Raw genomic sequence first — 16,299 nt, 5'->3', positions numbered from 1 at the left:
AAAAGGAACCAAGGGGATTTATAAAACTTCTTCAATAGACATATCCCTCTTTCCCCTCCTCCCCACTTCTCTAACCCCTTTCCCCTCCTCCCCACTTCTATCCCCGTTTCCCTCCTCCCCACTTCTATCCCCCTTTCCCCTCCTCCCCACTTCTATCCCCTTTCCCCTCCTCCCCACTTCTATCCCCGTTTCCCTCCTCCCCACTTCTAACCCCTTTCCCCTCCTCCCCACTTCTATCCCCTTTCCCCTCCTCCCCACTTCTATCCCCATTTCCCTCCTCCCCACATCTATCCCCCTTTCCACTCCTCCCCACTTCTATCCCCCTTTCCCCTCCTCCCCACTTCTATCCCCTTTCCCCTCCTCCCCACTTCTATCCCCCTTTCCCCTCCTCCCCACTTCTATACCCCTTTCCCCTCCCCCACATCTATCCCCCTTTCCCCTCCTCCCCACTTCTATCCCCGTTTCCCTCCTCCCCACTTCTATCCCCTTTCCCCTCCTCCCCACTTCTATCCCCCTATCCCCTCCTGCCCATTTCCATCCCCCTTTCCCCTCCCCACATCTATCCCCCTTTCCCCTCCTCCACACTTCTATCCCCGTTTCCCTCCTCCCCACTTCTTTCCCCTTTCCCCTCCTCCCCACTTCTACCCCCTTTCCCTCCTGCCCATTTCCATCCCCCTTTCCCCTCCCCCACATCTATCCCCCTTTCCCCTCCTCCACACTTCTATCCCCGTTTCCCTCCTCCCCACTTCTTTCCCCTTTCCCCTCCTCCCCACTTCTACCCCCTTTCCCCTGCTCCCCATTTCCATCCCCCTTTCCCCCTCCTCCCCATTCTATCCCCTTTCCCCTCCTCCCCACTTCTATCCCTGTTTCCCTCCTCCCCACTTTTATCCCCCTTTCCCTCCTCCCCACTTCTATCCCCATTTCCCCTCATCCCCACTTCTATCCCCCTTTCCCCCTCCTCCCCACTTCTCTATCCTCTTTCCCCTCCTCCCCACTTCTATCCCCCTTTCCCCTCCTCCCCACTTCTATCCCCATTTCCCTCCTCCCCACTTCTATCCCCCTTTCCCCTCATCCCCACTTCTATCCCCCTTTCCCCTCCTCCCCACTTCTATCCCCTTTCACCTCCTCCCCACTTCTATCCCCCTTTCCCCTCCTCCCCACTTCTATCCCCCTTTCCCCTCCTCCCCACTTCTATACCCCTTTCCCCTCCCCCACATCTATCCCCCCTTTCCCCCTCCTCCCCACTTCTATCCCCGTTTCCGTCCTCCCCACTTCTATCCCCCTTTCCCTCCTCCCCACTTCTATCCCCCTTTCCCTCCTCCCCACTTCTATCCCCCTTTCCCCTCATCCCCACTTCTATCCCCCTTTCCCCTCCTCCACACTTCTATCCCCGTTTCCCTCCTCCCCACTTCTATCCCCTTCCCCTCCTCCCCACTTCTATCCCCCTTTCCCCTCCTCCCCATTTCCATCCCCCTTTCCCCTCCTCCCCACTTCTATCCCCTTTCCCCTCCTCCCCACATCTATCCCCCTTTCCCCCTCCTCCCCATTTCTATCCCCCTTTCCCCTCCCCCCACTTCTATCCCCCTTTCCCCTCCTCCCCACTTCCATCCCCCTTTCCCCTCCTCCCCACTTCGATCCCCCTTTCCCCTCCCTCCCTACTTCTACCCTCCGCCCCACTTCTATCCCCTTTCCCCTCATCCCCAAATCTATCCCCCTTTCCCCTCCTCCCCACTTCTATCCCCATTTCCCTACCTCCCACCTCTATCCCCCTTTCCCCTCCTCCCCACCTCTATCCCCATTTCCCCTCCTCCCCACTTCTATCCCCCTCCTCCCCACTTCTATCCCCCTTTCCCCTCCTCCCCACTTCTATCCCCATTTCCCCTCCTTCCAACTCTATACCCCTTTCCCCTCCTCCCCACCTCTATCCCCATTTCCCCCTCCTCCCCACTTCTATCCCCCTCCTCCCCACTTCTATCCCCATTTCCCCACCTCACACCTCTATCCCGTTTCCCCCCTCCCCCACTTCTATCCCCCTTTCCCCTCCTCCCCACTTCCATCCCCCTTCCCCTCCTCCCTACTTCTACCCTCCCCCCCCACATCTATCCCCCTTCCCCCTCCTCCCCACTTCTATCCCCCTTTTCCCTCATCCCGACTTCTATCCCCCTTTCCCTCCTCCCCACATCTATCCCCCTTTCCCCTCCTCCCCACTTCTATCCCCATTTCCCCTCCTCCCACCTCTATCCCATTTTCCCCTCCTCCCCACCTCTATCCCCATTTCCCCCTCCTCCCCACTTCTATCCCCTCCTCCCCACATCTATCCCCCTTTCCCCTCCTCCCCACTTCTATCCCCCTTTCCCCTCCTCCCCACTTCTATCCCCATTTCCCCTCCTCCCACCTCTATCCCATTTTCCCCTCCTCCCCACCTCTATCCCCCTTTCCCCTCCTCCCCACTTCTATCCCCTTCCCCCTCCTCCCCACTTCTATCCCCATTTCCCCTCCTCCCACCTCTATCCCATTTTCCCCTCCTCCCCACCTCTATCCCCCCTTCCCCCTCCTCCCCACTTCTATCCCCCTTTCCCCTCCTCCCCACTTCTATCCCCCTTTCCCTCCTCCCCACTTCTATCCCCATTTCCCCTCCTCCCACCTCTATCCCATTTTCCCCTCCTCCCCACCTCTATCCCCCTTTCCCCTCCTCCCCACTTCTATCCCCCTCCTCCCCACATCTATCCCCCTTTCCCCTCCTCCCCACTTCTATCCCCGTTTCCCTCCTCCCCACTTCTATCCCCTTTCCCCTCCTCCCCCACTTCTATCCCCCTTTCCCCCTCCTCCCCATTTCCATCCCCCCTTTCCCATCCCCCACCTCTATCCCCCTTTCCCTCCTCCCCACTTCTATCCCCGTTTCCCTCCTCCCCACTTCTATCCCCTTTCCCTCCTCCCCACTTCTATCCCCCTTTCCCCTCCTCCCCACTTCCATCCCCCTTTCCTCCTCCCTACTTCTACCCTCCTCCCCACATCTATCCCCCTTTCCCCTCCTCCCCACTTCTATCCCCCTTTCACCTCCTCCCCACTTCTATCCCCATTTCCCCACCTCCCACCTCTATCCCCCTTTCCCCTCCTCCCCACTTCTATCCCCTTTCCCCTCCTCCCCACTTCTATCCCCCTTTCCCCTCCTCCCCACCTCTATCCCCCTTTCCCCTCCCCTCCCCACTTCTATCCCCCTTTCCCCTCCTCCCCACTTCTATCCCCATTTCCCCACCTCCCACCTCTATCCCCTTTCCCTCCTCCCCACTTCTATCCCCCTTTCCCCTCCTCCCCACTTCTATCCCCCTTTCCCCTCCTCCCCACTTCTATCCCCCTTTCCCCTCCCCTCCCCACTTCCATCCCCTTTCTCCTCCTCCCCACTTCTATCCCCTTTCCACTCCTCCCCACATCTATCCCCCTTTCCCCTCCTCCCCCACTTCTATCCCCCTTTCCCCTCCTCCCCATTTCTATCCCCCTTTCCCCTCCTCCCCATTTCTATCCCCCTTTGCCTTTTCCCTCCTCCGTCACTCTTTCCTGGTTTGTTGTTCCAGGTTCAGACACAGAGCGGTTGACACACTATGACAAAATGACAGACTATCCAAATATGAACCCCCCTCCCCCAGCTCCAGAGACGAGGGCAGTCTTCAGTCTCAGAGAGCTCAAACTGTATAAAGAACAACCTGGCCTGACACAATAGACATGTGGAACCGACTGGGACTGGAATACCTTATGTCTCTTGGAGTAAACATGGGGTAATGGAGGGTTTAAATTGAGTGCCTATATATTACACATAAATGCAGGCTGTCAAGACGTGTCCAACTGGAGAAAGTAGGGTGTTTTTGCTGTCCCCTGTGGTAAAACAAAAATATGAAATGGCAACTATTTTGTGAAGTTGGATTGAGAATAAAACCTTAATATAAAGTTTATTATTTTATTTTTTTACCAGGCAAGTCAGTTAAAAACAAATTCTTATTTTCAATGACGGCCTAGGAACAGTGGGTTAACTTCCTGTTCAGGGGCAGAACAACAGATTTGTACCTTGTCAGCTCAGGGATTTGAACAGAGGTCCGTGTTGACCAGAACTGCTGGAACCCTCTGTGTCCTTGCAGGGTTTACCCTGAAGTGTTATTTTAGGAAGTCAAAACAAGCATATTTTCCTGGGTCTCAAATGTCAGTGGGGCTGAGCCTCAGGTCAGAGGTCAGAGGGCGAATCAAACCAAAGAAACCACTACATAGCCGAAAATAAGTGTGCAATAAAATATTTTAATTCAACATGCACTTTACAGCGAAACCCTTTAAGGGAAGAAAAAAAGTAACATTTAACAAGATGACGTAATGTCCTCTGTGTGTCACTTAAAGTTTGTTTATTTTACCTTTATTTAACTAGGCAAGTCAGTTAAGAACAAATTCTTATTTTCAATGACTGCCTAGGAACAGTGGGCTAACTGCCTGTTCAGGGGCAGAACGACAGATTTGTACCTTGTCAGCTTGGGGGTTTGAACTTGCAACCTTCCGGTTACTAGTCTAACGCCCTAACCCTGCAGCCCCAAGATGCACAATACAGAAATCTCTCCGCCATTTCCTGTTTGATAAAATTCTAATAGTTCACCTAATTTCAGTTTATGTGACAAAAGAGGCAAGTATAATCTTTGTACTATCTAAACCACTGTGAAATATATTTTACATAGTAAAACATATTGTATTTTCAGCTGTTTGAAGCTGGTGTACAAAACTGAATGGTAAAAGACACACAAAAAAAATGAATGGGAAGCATAGAAATAACGCACATAGAACAGCTCAGCCGCTGCTTACACTTGCTTTCAATGAGAAAGACACTTCTATAACTCACGTTTCTATGTGAAATTTGGTCGGGTCGCCCAATAAGTGACATAAGTGCAGCTTGAAGACATGAAGAAAAACACATGAAGGGGAGTTACTACAGGGACAAATGAGAGAGGTGTTGTACACAAAGTAGAAGTTACTACAGGGACCAATGAGAGAGATGTAGTACACAAAGTAAAAGTTACTACAGGGACAAATGAGAGAGGTGTAGTACACAAAGTCAAAGCTACGTGGACTATGTTTAATTTCCTGCGTTGGGTATTAAAATGCCACATTGTGAGTAGTGTGGTCATAAAGAGAATGCATTGATGCTTAAGAATGTAGCCAGTCGGACACGCAGTGGGCTGTAAAAAAAACTATTTGCCATGGACCAATTAAACCGTGTTGGTCTCCAATCGGTGATGTAACAGATAGTTGTAATGAACCTGATGTGGATATTTGTTTATGTTCTCTTCAAGATACTCCCTAACCCTAAACCTAACCCTTAACCTTAACCCTAACCCTAAGCCTATGCCTAAATCTAAGCCTAAGCCTAAACCTAAACCTAAGCCAAACCCTAAACCGTAACCCTAACCCTAAGCCTAACCCTAAACTGTAACCCTAACCCTAAACCTAACCCTAACCCTAACCCTAACCCAAACCTAGCTCCTAATCCTAAACCGAAATATAACGCTTACCCTAATTCTAACCCTAAAACTTACCCCAAAGCTTAAAATAACCTTTGTCCTCATAGGGATGTGTGGAAATGTCCCCATAAAGGGAGAATTTTCCTTATTTTACTATCCTTGTGGGGACTTTGGGGATGTTAGGTCTCCACAAGGATATAAGAACCAACCAACCAACACTCACACACAAACACACTATAACTCTCTAATTATGTGTTATTCTGTGAGAAATGTTGAAAAATTAAGATTAGTACACTTGGGTTTTTAAAGCACAGCAGGCCCAGGGAGGAGGAAGACAGAGTGAAGGCACACAGTAAACCTTCTTGTTTCATTTTAACTTGTTTTCACCAACACACACACTTTCCCACACTTTTTCCAGTGGACCCGAACGAACACCAGATATGTAAAATAAATGTGTAGGGGGGTGCACAGTGGGCCCTCAATGGAAATGTGTTATTTTACATGTTCTGAGACCAATGAGTCTCAGGAGAAAAAAAATATTAATTGTATAAATTGTATTTTTTAGTAAACATTGAAAATGGGTCCCACAGACTTAATAATATGTGATTTGTTTCAGGAAACTAGGCATATGTTGCGCAGTAGAGCCATTTGAACCTAAACCTAAACAAAATGTGTTTTTTGGCCGAAATGTCTTCTAGAACATATTCACTTTCATGTGCCTCAATAACAACATTGTATGCCACCTGTAATACAAATAAAATTGTTAAATTATAAGCCTAGTTGGTTTAGCCACAGAAAAAGTAAGCAATCTTCCCACTAGCCATGTTTGGTTGAGATAATGAGTTGTCTGTACATGCCAAGTAAGATAGCTAAGGAGATGGAAAAAACACCTCTTCAAACTAAGCGTAACCATGGCATCCGTAACGTAGAGGGTAAAATAGTCTAGCTAGCTATATTACTGGTTTCAAATTTAGTCGGAAAGTCATTTTCATTTCAAGGTAAAGATTCTCTGAATCGGACAATCTGACAAACGGACAATCTGACAACTCTCTGAGTTTACGGGCGGGGCTATAGTTTAAGAGGGTGTGAACGATGCTGAATGGATGTAGACAAACTACAGTCCCTTCCCAATAATACTGCCCAATAATACTGCCCAATGATACTGCCCAATGATACTGCCCAATGATACTGCCCAATGATACTGCCCAATGATACTGCCCAATGATACTGCCCAATAATACTGCCCAATGATACTGCCCAATGATACTGCCCAATGATACTGCCCAATGATACTGCCCAATGATACTGCCCAATGATACTGCCCAATGATACTGCCCTATTATACTGCCCAATTATTAACACCACTGAAGCAGGCACTGAGTTAATGAACCGTACTGGAATATTAGGTAATTACACGCACTCACAATTAAATATACTGTAGTTAAAACGTCCGTGCTATAACAACTTTCCCGATACCTCATGGATGGGCTCCAGCATGGTCGCCTGAGGTCAACCAGCACAGAGGACGGTAGATCAGATTAGCCAGACTGTTAGTCAGCGCCATCACGCTCAATAGACTCTGAGTGCCGAGAGGTAGCCATGAGCTGACAGGAGAAGTGCAGTGTGTGTGTGTGTGTGTGTGTGTGTGTGTGTGTGTGTGTGTGTGTGTGTGTGTGTGTGTGTGTGTGTGTGTGTGTGTGTGTGTGTGTGTGTGCGTGTGTGCGTGTGCGCGTGTGCGTGTGTGTGTGTGTGTGTGTGCGTGTGTGTGCGTGTGTGTGTGTGCATGATGACCTTGTCCTTTCGCTCAATTACACCCTAGACAGAGAGCTGTATGATTAACTGAATCAATCTCTGCTGGGATGGAATGGGTGCAGTAGCATTTGGCTGTTATGTTATTGGTGGTCGTCTGATGAAGTTTTACAGTGTTATTTATGGCTAAACTGCTCCATACAATATTATTTTAAGGCAGGAAATGTGAACAATGTGATTAGATTACAGGAACTTCCACGGCGGGTGACTGCAAAGGACAGAAACACAACTGTGTGGAGAGAATGTGTGTGTGAGTGTGTGTGTGTGTGAGACCTACCTGCGTGTGAGATAAGAGGGTGTTCAGCCCGGTGACAGGGCGACTCAGGCAGCAGGACCGGTCCTTTCCTGCAGACCACGTCCCCAGCTTGCAGGACTAGAATGCACTGCAGAAGCAGCACAACATGCTGGGCAAGGGAGGAGCGGCCCGCCGAAGGCGGAGCCATGGGGAAGTGGGGTGTCGCTCACTTCCTGTCGGGCTGTGAGCCAATCGCATCGGAGAGACACACCTGTAGAGAGATGGAGAGAGAGAGGGAGAGAGAGAGAGAGAGAGAGAGAGAGAGAGAGAGAGTCATTTCCTTTTGCATGAGGCAGAGAGAAAGATGGAGCAGTGATTTACAGCTGGGAAAAACTGGAGCTCTTGATAAAACATGATAGAGTGAGGAAGAAACACTAGAGTGAGGAAGAAACACTAGAGTGAGGAAGAAACACTAGAGTGAGGAAGAAACACAAAGAGAGCCGGGGAACGTTAGACAAAGTGAAGATAGAGCGAGAAAGGAAAGAGGAGAGAGGGGGAGCCAATGACAGAGACAGAGGTTTCTAGTGTGAGACTCATGCTGAGTTGAGGCAGCTCGTCCTCACATTCACACTGATGACCCTGACCTGTAACTTCTGACTCCGGCCCCAAATTAGTGGATTCGGCTATTTCAGCCACAGCAGTTACTGACAAGTGTATAACATCGAGCGCACAGCCATGCAATCTCCACAGACAAACATTGTCATTAGAATGGCCTTACGGAACAGCTCAGTGACTTTTCAACGTGGCACCGTCATTGGATGCCACGTTTCCAACAAGTCAGTTGGTCAAACCCAGGTCTGTAGTCACGGCTCTCGCACTGTTATAGCAGCAATGGGGGGGACCAACTCCATATTAATACCCATGATTTTGGAATGAGATGTTCGACAAGCAGGTGTCCACATACTTTTGGTCATGTAGTGTATATATGTGTGTGGGGGGGGGGCACTACTCCTCATGGGGCCCCTTTTAAACATGGAGCCGATAAAAACACATTCACATTCTGCTTCAAATTGATCTGTTTGGATGCCTATTCGAACTCTACGGCCTTGGCAGCACATAGAGTATCTTTAGAAAGAAAGTGCACCAGTGGCTTTCTAATGTAAAGCACCTGTCAAACACTACCAGTCAAGACCATTCCATCTTTAGCTATTCTTTCCTCCCCCACTCTGTATAAAGTATATTCACATGGCTTTTAGCTTGTCTGTCCTTTAGAAGGTATATTACCTCATCTCTATACACTATAACTGTCCAGATGTATGTTTTCTTTAGTTAAGTTTACCTACCCTTTTGACAGCCTATTCAAACAGTCTCTGACAGTCTACATGTTATTTCTCTAAAGGAAGGTTACCAATTATAGTAGAAACCTTCAGGAAATGTATACTTAATATAATAATATTTACCCATTACAGCATTTTTCTAGAGTGATGTTTTCTCATTTTCTGACAATCTGAATGTCACTTCTCATAAACAGTAAAAGACAGCAGCAAACCTGGCAGACAATTATCTCAAGGTTCTGCCTGTGTTGATAATGTCACACACCAACACGCCACAGACAGTAACGTCATAGACATTACATTGGATGACTGAGAGATTCCATGCCAGATGTCCTGGGCTGACGTGGAGTGCTGATGCTATCTGATAGGTGGAGACATGTCTGATGTTATCTGATAGGTGGAGACATGTCTGATGCTATCTGATAGGTGGAGACATGTCTGATGCTATCTGATAGGTGGAGACATGTCTGATGCTATCTGATAGGTGGAGACATGTCTGATGCTATCTGATAGGTGGAGATATGTCTGATGTTATCTGATAGGTGGATACATGTCTGATGCTATCTGATAGGTGGAGACATGTCTGATGCTATCTGATAGGTGGAGACATGTCTGATGCTATCTGATAGGTGGAGACATGTCTGATGCTATCTGATAGGTGGATACATGTCTGATGTTATCTGATAGGTGGAGACATGTCTGATGTTATCTGATAGGTGGAGACATGTCTGATGTTATCTGATAGGTGGAGACATGTCTGATGTTATCTGATAGGTGGAGACATGTCTGATGCTATCTGATAGGTGGAGACATGTCTGATGTTATCTGATAGGTGGAGACATGTCTGATGTTATCTGATAGGTGGATACATGTCTGATGCTATCTGATAGGTGGAGACATGTCTGATGTTATCTGATAGGTGGAGACATGTCTGATGCTATCTGATAGGTGGAGATGTCTGATGCTATCTGATAGGTGGAGACATGTCTGATGCTATCTGATAGGTGGAGACATGTCTGATGTTATCTGATAGGTGGAGACATGTCTGATGTTATCTGATAGGTGGAGACATGTCTGATGTTATCTGATAGGTGAAGACATGTCTGATGTTATCTGGATAGGGTGAAGATATGTCTGATGCTATCTGATGGGTGGAGACATGTCTGATGCTATCTGATAGGTGGAGACATGTCTGATGCTATCTGATAGGTGGATACATGTCTGATGTTATCTGATAGGTGGAGACATGTCTGATGCTATCTGATAGGTGGAGACATGTCTGATGTTATCTGATAGGTGGAGAGCATGTCTGATGCTATCTGATAGGTGGATACATGTCTGATGTTATCTGATAGGTGGATACATGTCTGATGCTATCTGATAGGTGGAGACATGTCTGATGTTATCTGATAGGTGGAGACATGTCTGATGTTATCTGATAGGTGGAGACATGTCTGATGCTATCTGATAGGTGGATAAATGACATGTTATCTGATAGGTGGAGACATGTCTGATGCTATCTGATAGGTGGAGACATGTCTGATGCTATCTGGATAGGGGAGACATGTCTGATGCTATCTGATAGGTGGATACATGTCTGATGCTATCTGATAGGTGGAGACATGTCTGATGTTATCTGATAGGTAGAGACATGTCTGATGCTATCTGATAGGTGGAGACATGACATGTTATCTGATAGGTGGAGACATGTCTGATGCTATCTGATAGGTGGAGACATGTCTGATGCTATCTGATAGGTGGAGACATGTCTGATGCTATCTGATAGGTGGATACATGTCTGATGTTATCTGATAGGTGGAGACATGTCTGATGCTATCTGATAGGTGGAGACATGTCTGATGTTATCTGATAGGTGGAGACATGTCTGATGTTTTCTGATAGGTGGAGACATGTCTGATGTTATCTGATAGGTGGAGACATGTCTGATGTTATCTGATAGGTGGAGACATGTCTGATGCTATCTGATAGGTGGAGACATGTCTGATGTTATCTGATAGGTGGAGACATGTCTGATGCTATCTGATAGGTGGAGAGCATGTCTGATGTTATCTGATAGGTGGAGACATGTCTGATGCTATCTGATAGGTGGAGACATGTCTGATGTTATCTGATAGGTGGAGACATGTCTGATGCTATCTGGATAGGTGGAGACATGTCTGATGCTATCTGATAGGTGGAGACATGTCTGATGCTATCTGATAGGTGGAGACATGTCTGATGTTATCTGATAGGTGGAGACATGTCTGATGCTATCTGATAGGTGGAGACATGTCTGATGTTATCTGATAGGTGGAGACATGTCTGATGTTATCTGATAGGTGGAGACATGTCTGATGTTATCTGATAGGTGGAGACATGTCTGATGTTATCTGGATAGGTGGAGACATGTCTGACGCTATCTGATAGGTGGAGAAATGTCTGATGTTATCTGATAGGTGGATACATGTCTGATGTTATCTGATAGGTGGAGACATGTCTGATGCTATCTGATAGGTGGAGAATGTCTGATGCTATCTGATAGGTGGAGACATGTCTGATGTTATCTGATAGGTGGAGACATGTCTGATGCTATCTGATAGGTGGATACATGTCTGATGTTATCTGATAGGTGGAGACATGTCTGATGTTATCTGATAGGTAGAGACATGTCTGATGCTATCTGATAGGTGGAGACATGACATGTTATCTGATAGGTGGGAGACATGTCTGATGCTATCTGATAGGTGGAGACATGACATGTTATCTGATAGGTGGAGACATGTCTGATGCTATCTGATAGGTGGAGACATGTCTGATGCTATCTGATAGGTGGAGACATGTCTGATGCTATCTGATAGGTGGATACATGTCTGATGTTATCTGATAGGTGGAGACATGTCTGATGCTATCTGATAGGTGGAGACATGTCTGATGTTATCTGATAGGTGGAGACATGTCTGATGTTTTCTGATAGGTGGAGACATGTCTGATGTTATCTGATAGGTGGAGACATGTCTGATGTTATCTGATAGGTGGAGACATGTCTGATGCTATCTGATAGGTGGAGACATGTCTGATGTTATCTGATAGGTGGAGACATGTCTGATGCTATCTGATAGGTGGAGACATGTCTGATGTTATCTGATAGGTGGAGACATGTCTGATGCTATCTGATAGGTGGAGACATGTCTGATGTTATCTGATAGGTGGAGACATGTCTGATGCTATCTGATAGGTGGAGACATGTCTGATGCTATCTGATAGGTGGAGACATGTCTGATGCTATCTGATAGGTGGAGACATGTCTGATGTTATCTGATAGGTGGAGACATGTCTGATGCTATCTGATAGGTGGAGACATGTCTGATGTTATCTGATAGGTGGAGACATGTCTGATGTTATCTGATAGGTGGAGACATGTCTGATGTTATCTGATAGGTGGAGACATGTCTGATGTTATCTGATAGGTGGAGACATGTCTGACGCTATCTGATAGGTGGAGAAATGTCTGATGTTATCTGATAGGTGGATACATGTCTGATGTTATCTGATAGGTGGAGACATGTCTGATGCTATCTGATAGGTGGAGAAATGTCTGATGCTATCTGATAGGTGGAGACATGTCTGATGTTATCTGATAGGTGGAGACATGTCTGATGCTATCTGATAGGTGGAGAAATGTCTGATGCTATCTGATAGGTGGAGAAATGTCTGATGCTATCTCATAGGTGGAGACATGTCTGATGTTATCTGATAGGTGGAGAAATGTCTGATGCTATCTGATAGGTGGAGATATGACATGTTATCTGTCAGGTGTCCTGGGCGCACACCTGTAAACTGTTACAGTAATACAACTGTAATGGTTTTCTTGTGGGGAAAGAGAGGCGGACCAAAATGCAGCGTGGTTAGTTTTGTGCATCTTTAATAAAGATGAAAGTAACGACAATTTACAAAACAAGAAACGTACCAAAACAGTCCTATCTGGTGCCACAAACACAAAGACAGGAACAGTCACCCACAAAACCCAACACAAAACAGGTTTAAATATGGTTCCCAATCAGAGACAATGGCTTACACCTGCCTCTGATTGAGAACCATATCAGGCCTAACATAGAAATGGACAAACCAGACACACAACATAGAATGCCCACCCAGCTCACGCCCTGACCAACAGTAAAACAAGGAAAACACACACGAACGATGGTCAGAACGTGACAACAACCTAGTCCTGACACTGTTACAGTAAAACAACCCAGTCCTTAAACTGTTACAGTAATACAACCCAGTCCTTAAACTGTTACAGTAATACAACCCAGGTCAAATCATATCTATCGAGGGTGATTTTGGGTAAACTCCTTCTTTACCTCTGTCACAAACAAAAAACATTATTCATACACTGTTTTTCAACGCAACATCTAATAGTTCTCAAATACCACTGCATTAGAGACCACATAGAGACCCCCGCCAATAAAAGACTAATCTACAAGTCAGGTCATGTATTTACACTGCAGAACATAAATACTATGGTTTAACTAACCTGAGGACTCACACAATTTCTTACATCATTCGCATGGGACTCAATAAAGTCATCAGCGATTGGATCATCTCTAACCAATCAGCCAATGGCAAATTTTCAAACGTTCTCTTTACCGACGTGTGTTCTGTCCCTGTTCTGTCCCGGAACAACCCAAACAATTTACTTTGGCTTTGTGGTCAAGACACACACACACTCACACACACACACACACACACACACACACAAACACACACACACACACACACACACACACACACACACACACACACACACACACACACACACACACACACAAACACGCACACACAGTAAAACAGCTCGAGACTTTACTTTAGAATCTAAGTTTAGAGGAAAACTAACAAGAGAAGACTGAAATGTGTGTGTGTGTGCGCGCGTGCGTGTGTGAGTGCTTTGACAGTCGTTTGGTCAGTTGTCTGTCAGTAACTATATCAACTCTGTTTCAGGTGTGAAGTAGCATGCAGGGATTTGGAGTCCTTTCTTGCCTCCTTCTGCTACTTCCTAAAACGACATCCTGTGTACTAATCATATTACATGCTATTTAGTACGTACTGTTTAGTAATAACGTATGTAGTCAGCACCAAATATCACTCTACTACGCATCCAAACTGAAAAGGTGTCATCTAGCTCATAATCACGCATGTATCCTGCCATTGGTCTCTATTCTATGGTGCTAAAACAAACACCTTTAGTCTAGTGACTGTGATCATAAACACACGTGAGTGTGAAAAGACCATTCTCTTCCTCAGTAGTGCAGAAAATTATACTTGATGAAAAGCTGAAATTAGTATGCCATTCTGGCATTTAATTAACGCATACTCAATATTTGAAATTTCCCATGGTATTCTGTAAAAAGTTTAATATACACATACCCAAAAGCCTAGTATTTAGAAGACAAGTGTGGGTATTGGGACTCAACCCAGTGTGTCTGTTAAATAAACTATCAACACCAAAGCCACTGAGTCAGCGGGAATGTATTACAGTTTTTCTCTCCAATAGGATTCTGTTATGAGGAGAGGCTCTCAATAAATGTTGATCCATTTCAGAAGGATTATGATCACAGTCACTAGACTAAAGGTGTTTATGATCACAGTCACTAGACTAAAGGTGTTTATGATCACAGTCACTAGACTAAAGGTGTTTATGATCACAGTCACTAGACCAAAGGTGTTTATGATCACAGTCACTAGACTAAAGGTGTTTATGATCACAGTCACTAGACTAAAGGTGTTTATGATCACAGTCACTAGACTAAAGGTGTTTATGATCACAGTCACTAGACTAAAGGTGTTTATGATCACAGTCACTAGACTAAAGGTGTTTATGATCACAGTCACTAGACTAAAGGTGTTTATGATCACAGTCACTAGACTAAATGTGTTTATGATAACAGTCACGAGACTAAAGGTGTTTATGATCACAGTCACTAGACTAAAGGTGTTTATGATCACAGTCACTAGACTAAAGGTGTTTATGTTCACAGTCACTAGACTAAAGGTGTTTATGATCACAGTCACTAGACTAAAGGTGTTTTATGATCACAGTCACTAGACTAAAAAGGTGTTTATGATCACAGTCACTAGATTAAAGGTGTTTATGATCACAGTCACTAGGTGTTTTTGTCACAGTCACTAGAAAAGGTGTTTATGATCACAGTCACTAGACTAAAGGTGTTTATGATCACAGTCACTAGACTAAAGGTGTTTATGATCACAGTCACAAGACTAAAGGTGTTTATGATCACAGTCACTAGACTAAGGTGTTTATGATCACAGTCACTAGACTAAAGGTGTTTATGATCACAGTCACTAGATTAAAGGTGTTTGTGATCACAGTCACACTAAAGGTGTTTATGATAGTCACTAAAGGTGTTTATGATCACAGTCACTAGACTAAAGGTGTTTATGATCACAGTCACTAGACTAAGGTGTTTATGATCACAGTCACTAGACTAAAAGGTGTTTATGATCACAGTCACTAGACTAAAGGTGTTTATGATCACAGTCACTAGACTAAAGGTGTTTATGATCACAGTCACTAGATTAAAGGTGTTTATGATCACAGTCACTAGACTAAAGGTGTTTTTTGTCACAGTCACTAGACTAAAGGTGTTTATGATCACAGTCACTAGACTAAAGGTGTTTATGATCACAGTCACTAGACTAAAGGTGTTTATGATCACAGTCACAAGACTAAAGGTGTTTATGATCACAGTCACTAGACTAAAGGTGTTTATGATCACAGTCACTAGACTAAAGGTGTTTATGATCACAGTCACTAGACTAAAGGTGTTTATGATCACAGTCACTAGACCTAAAGGTGTTTATGATCACAGTCACTAGACTAAAGGTGTTTATGATCACAGTCACTAGACTAAAGGTGTTTATGATCACAGTCACTAGACTAAAGGTGTTTATGATCACAGTCACTAGACTAAAGGTGTTTATGATCACAGTCACTAGACTAAAGGTGATTATGATCACAGTCACTAGACTAAAGGTGTTTATGATCACAGTCACTAGACTAAAGGTGATTATGATCACAGTCACTAGACTAAAGGTGTTTATGATCACAGTCACTAGACTAAAGGTGTTTATGATCACAGTCACTAGACTAAAGGTGTTTATGACTACAGTCACTAGACTAAAGGTGTTTATGATCACAGTCACTAGACTAAAGGTGTTTATGATCACAGCCTAGACTAAAGGGTGTTTATGATCACAGTCACTAGACAAAAGGTGATTATGATCACAGTCACTAGACTAAAGGTGTTGATGATCACAGTCACTAGGACTAAAGGTGTTTATGATCACAGTCACTAGACTAAAGGTGTTTATGATCACAGTCACTAGACTAAAGGTGTTTATGATCACAGTC

The 16,299-nt window shown here is 45.3% G+C and overlaps 1 protein-coding gene across 3 annotated transcripts in view; it reads right to left on the bottom strand.

The window, feature by feature from the left end:
• The window catches only part of LOC135517137 (semaphorin-5A-like), a 372,787-nt gene that overhangs the window by 297,608 nt on the left and 58,880 nt on the right, over positions 1–16,299 (bottom strand). For all 3 annotated transcript variants that reach the window (XR_010451994.1, XM_064941174.1, XM_064941175.1), the window contains exon 2: positions 7,576–7,804. Coding sequence is in view for 2 of the 3 variants with exons in the window: in XM_064941174.1 (XP_064797246.1) it covers positions 7,576–7,741 (166 nt within the window). In the remaining variant the exon portion in view is untranslated. The remainder of the gene's footprint in view (positions 1–7,575; positions 7,805–16,299) is intronic.

Source organism: Oncorhynchus masou, chromosome 28 (assembly GCF_036934945.1).
Source record: "Oncorhynchus masou masou isolate Uvic2021 chromosome 28, UVic_Omas_1.1, whole genome shotgun sequence".
In the NCBI taxonomy this organism is placed as follows: Eukaryota; Metazoa; Chordata; class Actinopteri; order Salmoniformes; family Salmonidae; genus Oncorhynchus; species Oncorhynchus masou.
The sequence above is the reverse complement of the archived record's forward strand: the minus strand, read 5'-3'. Positions and strand labels throughout refer to the sequence as shown.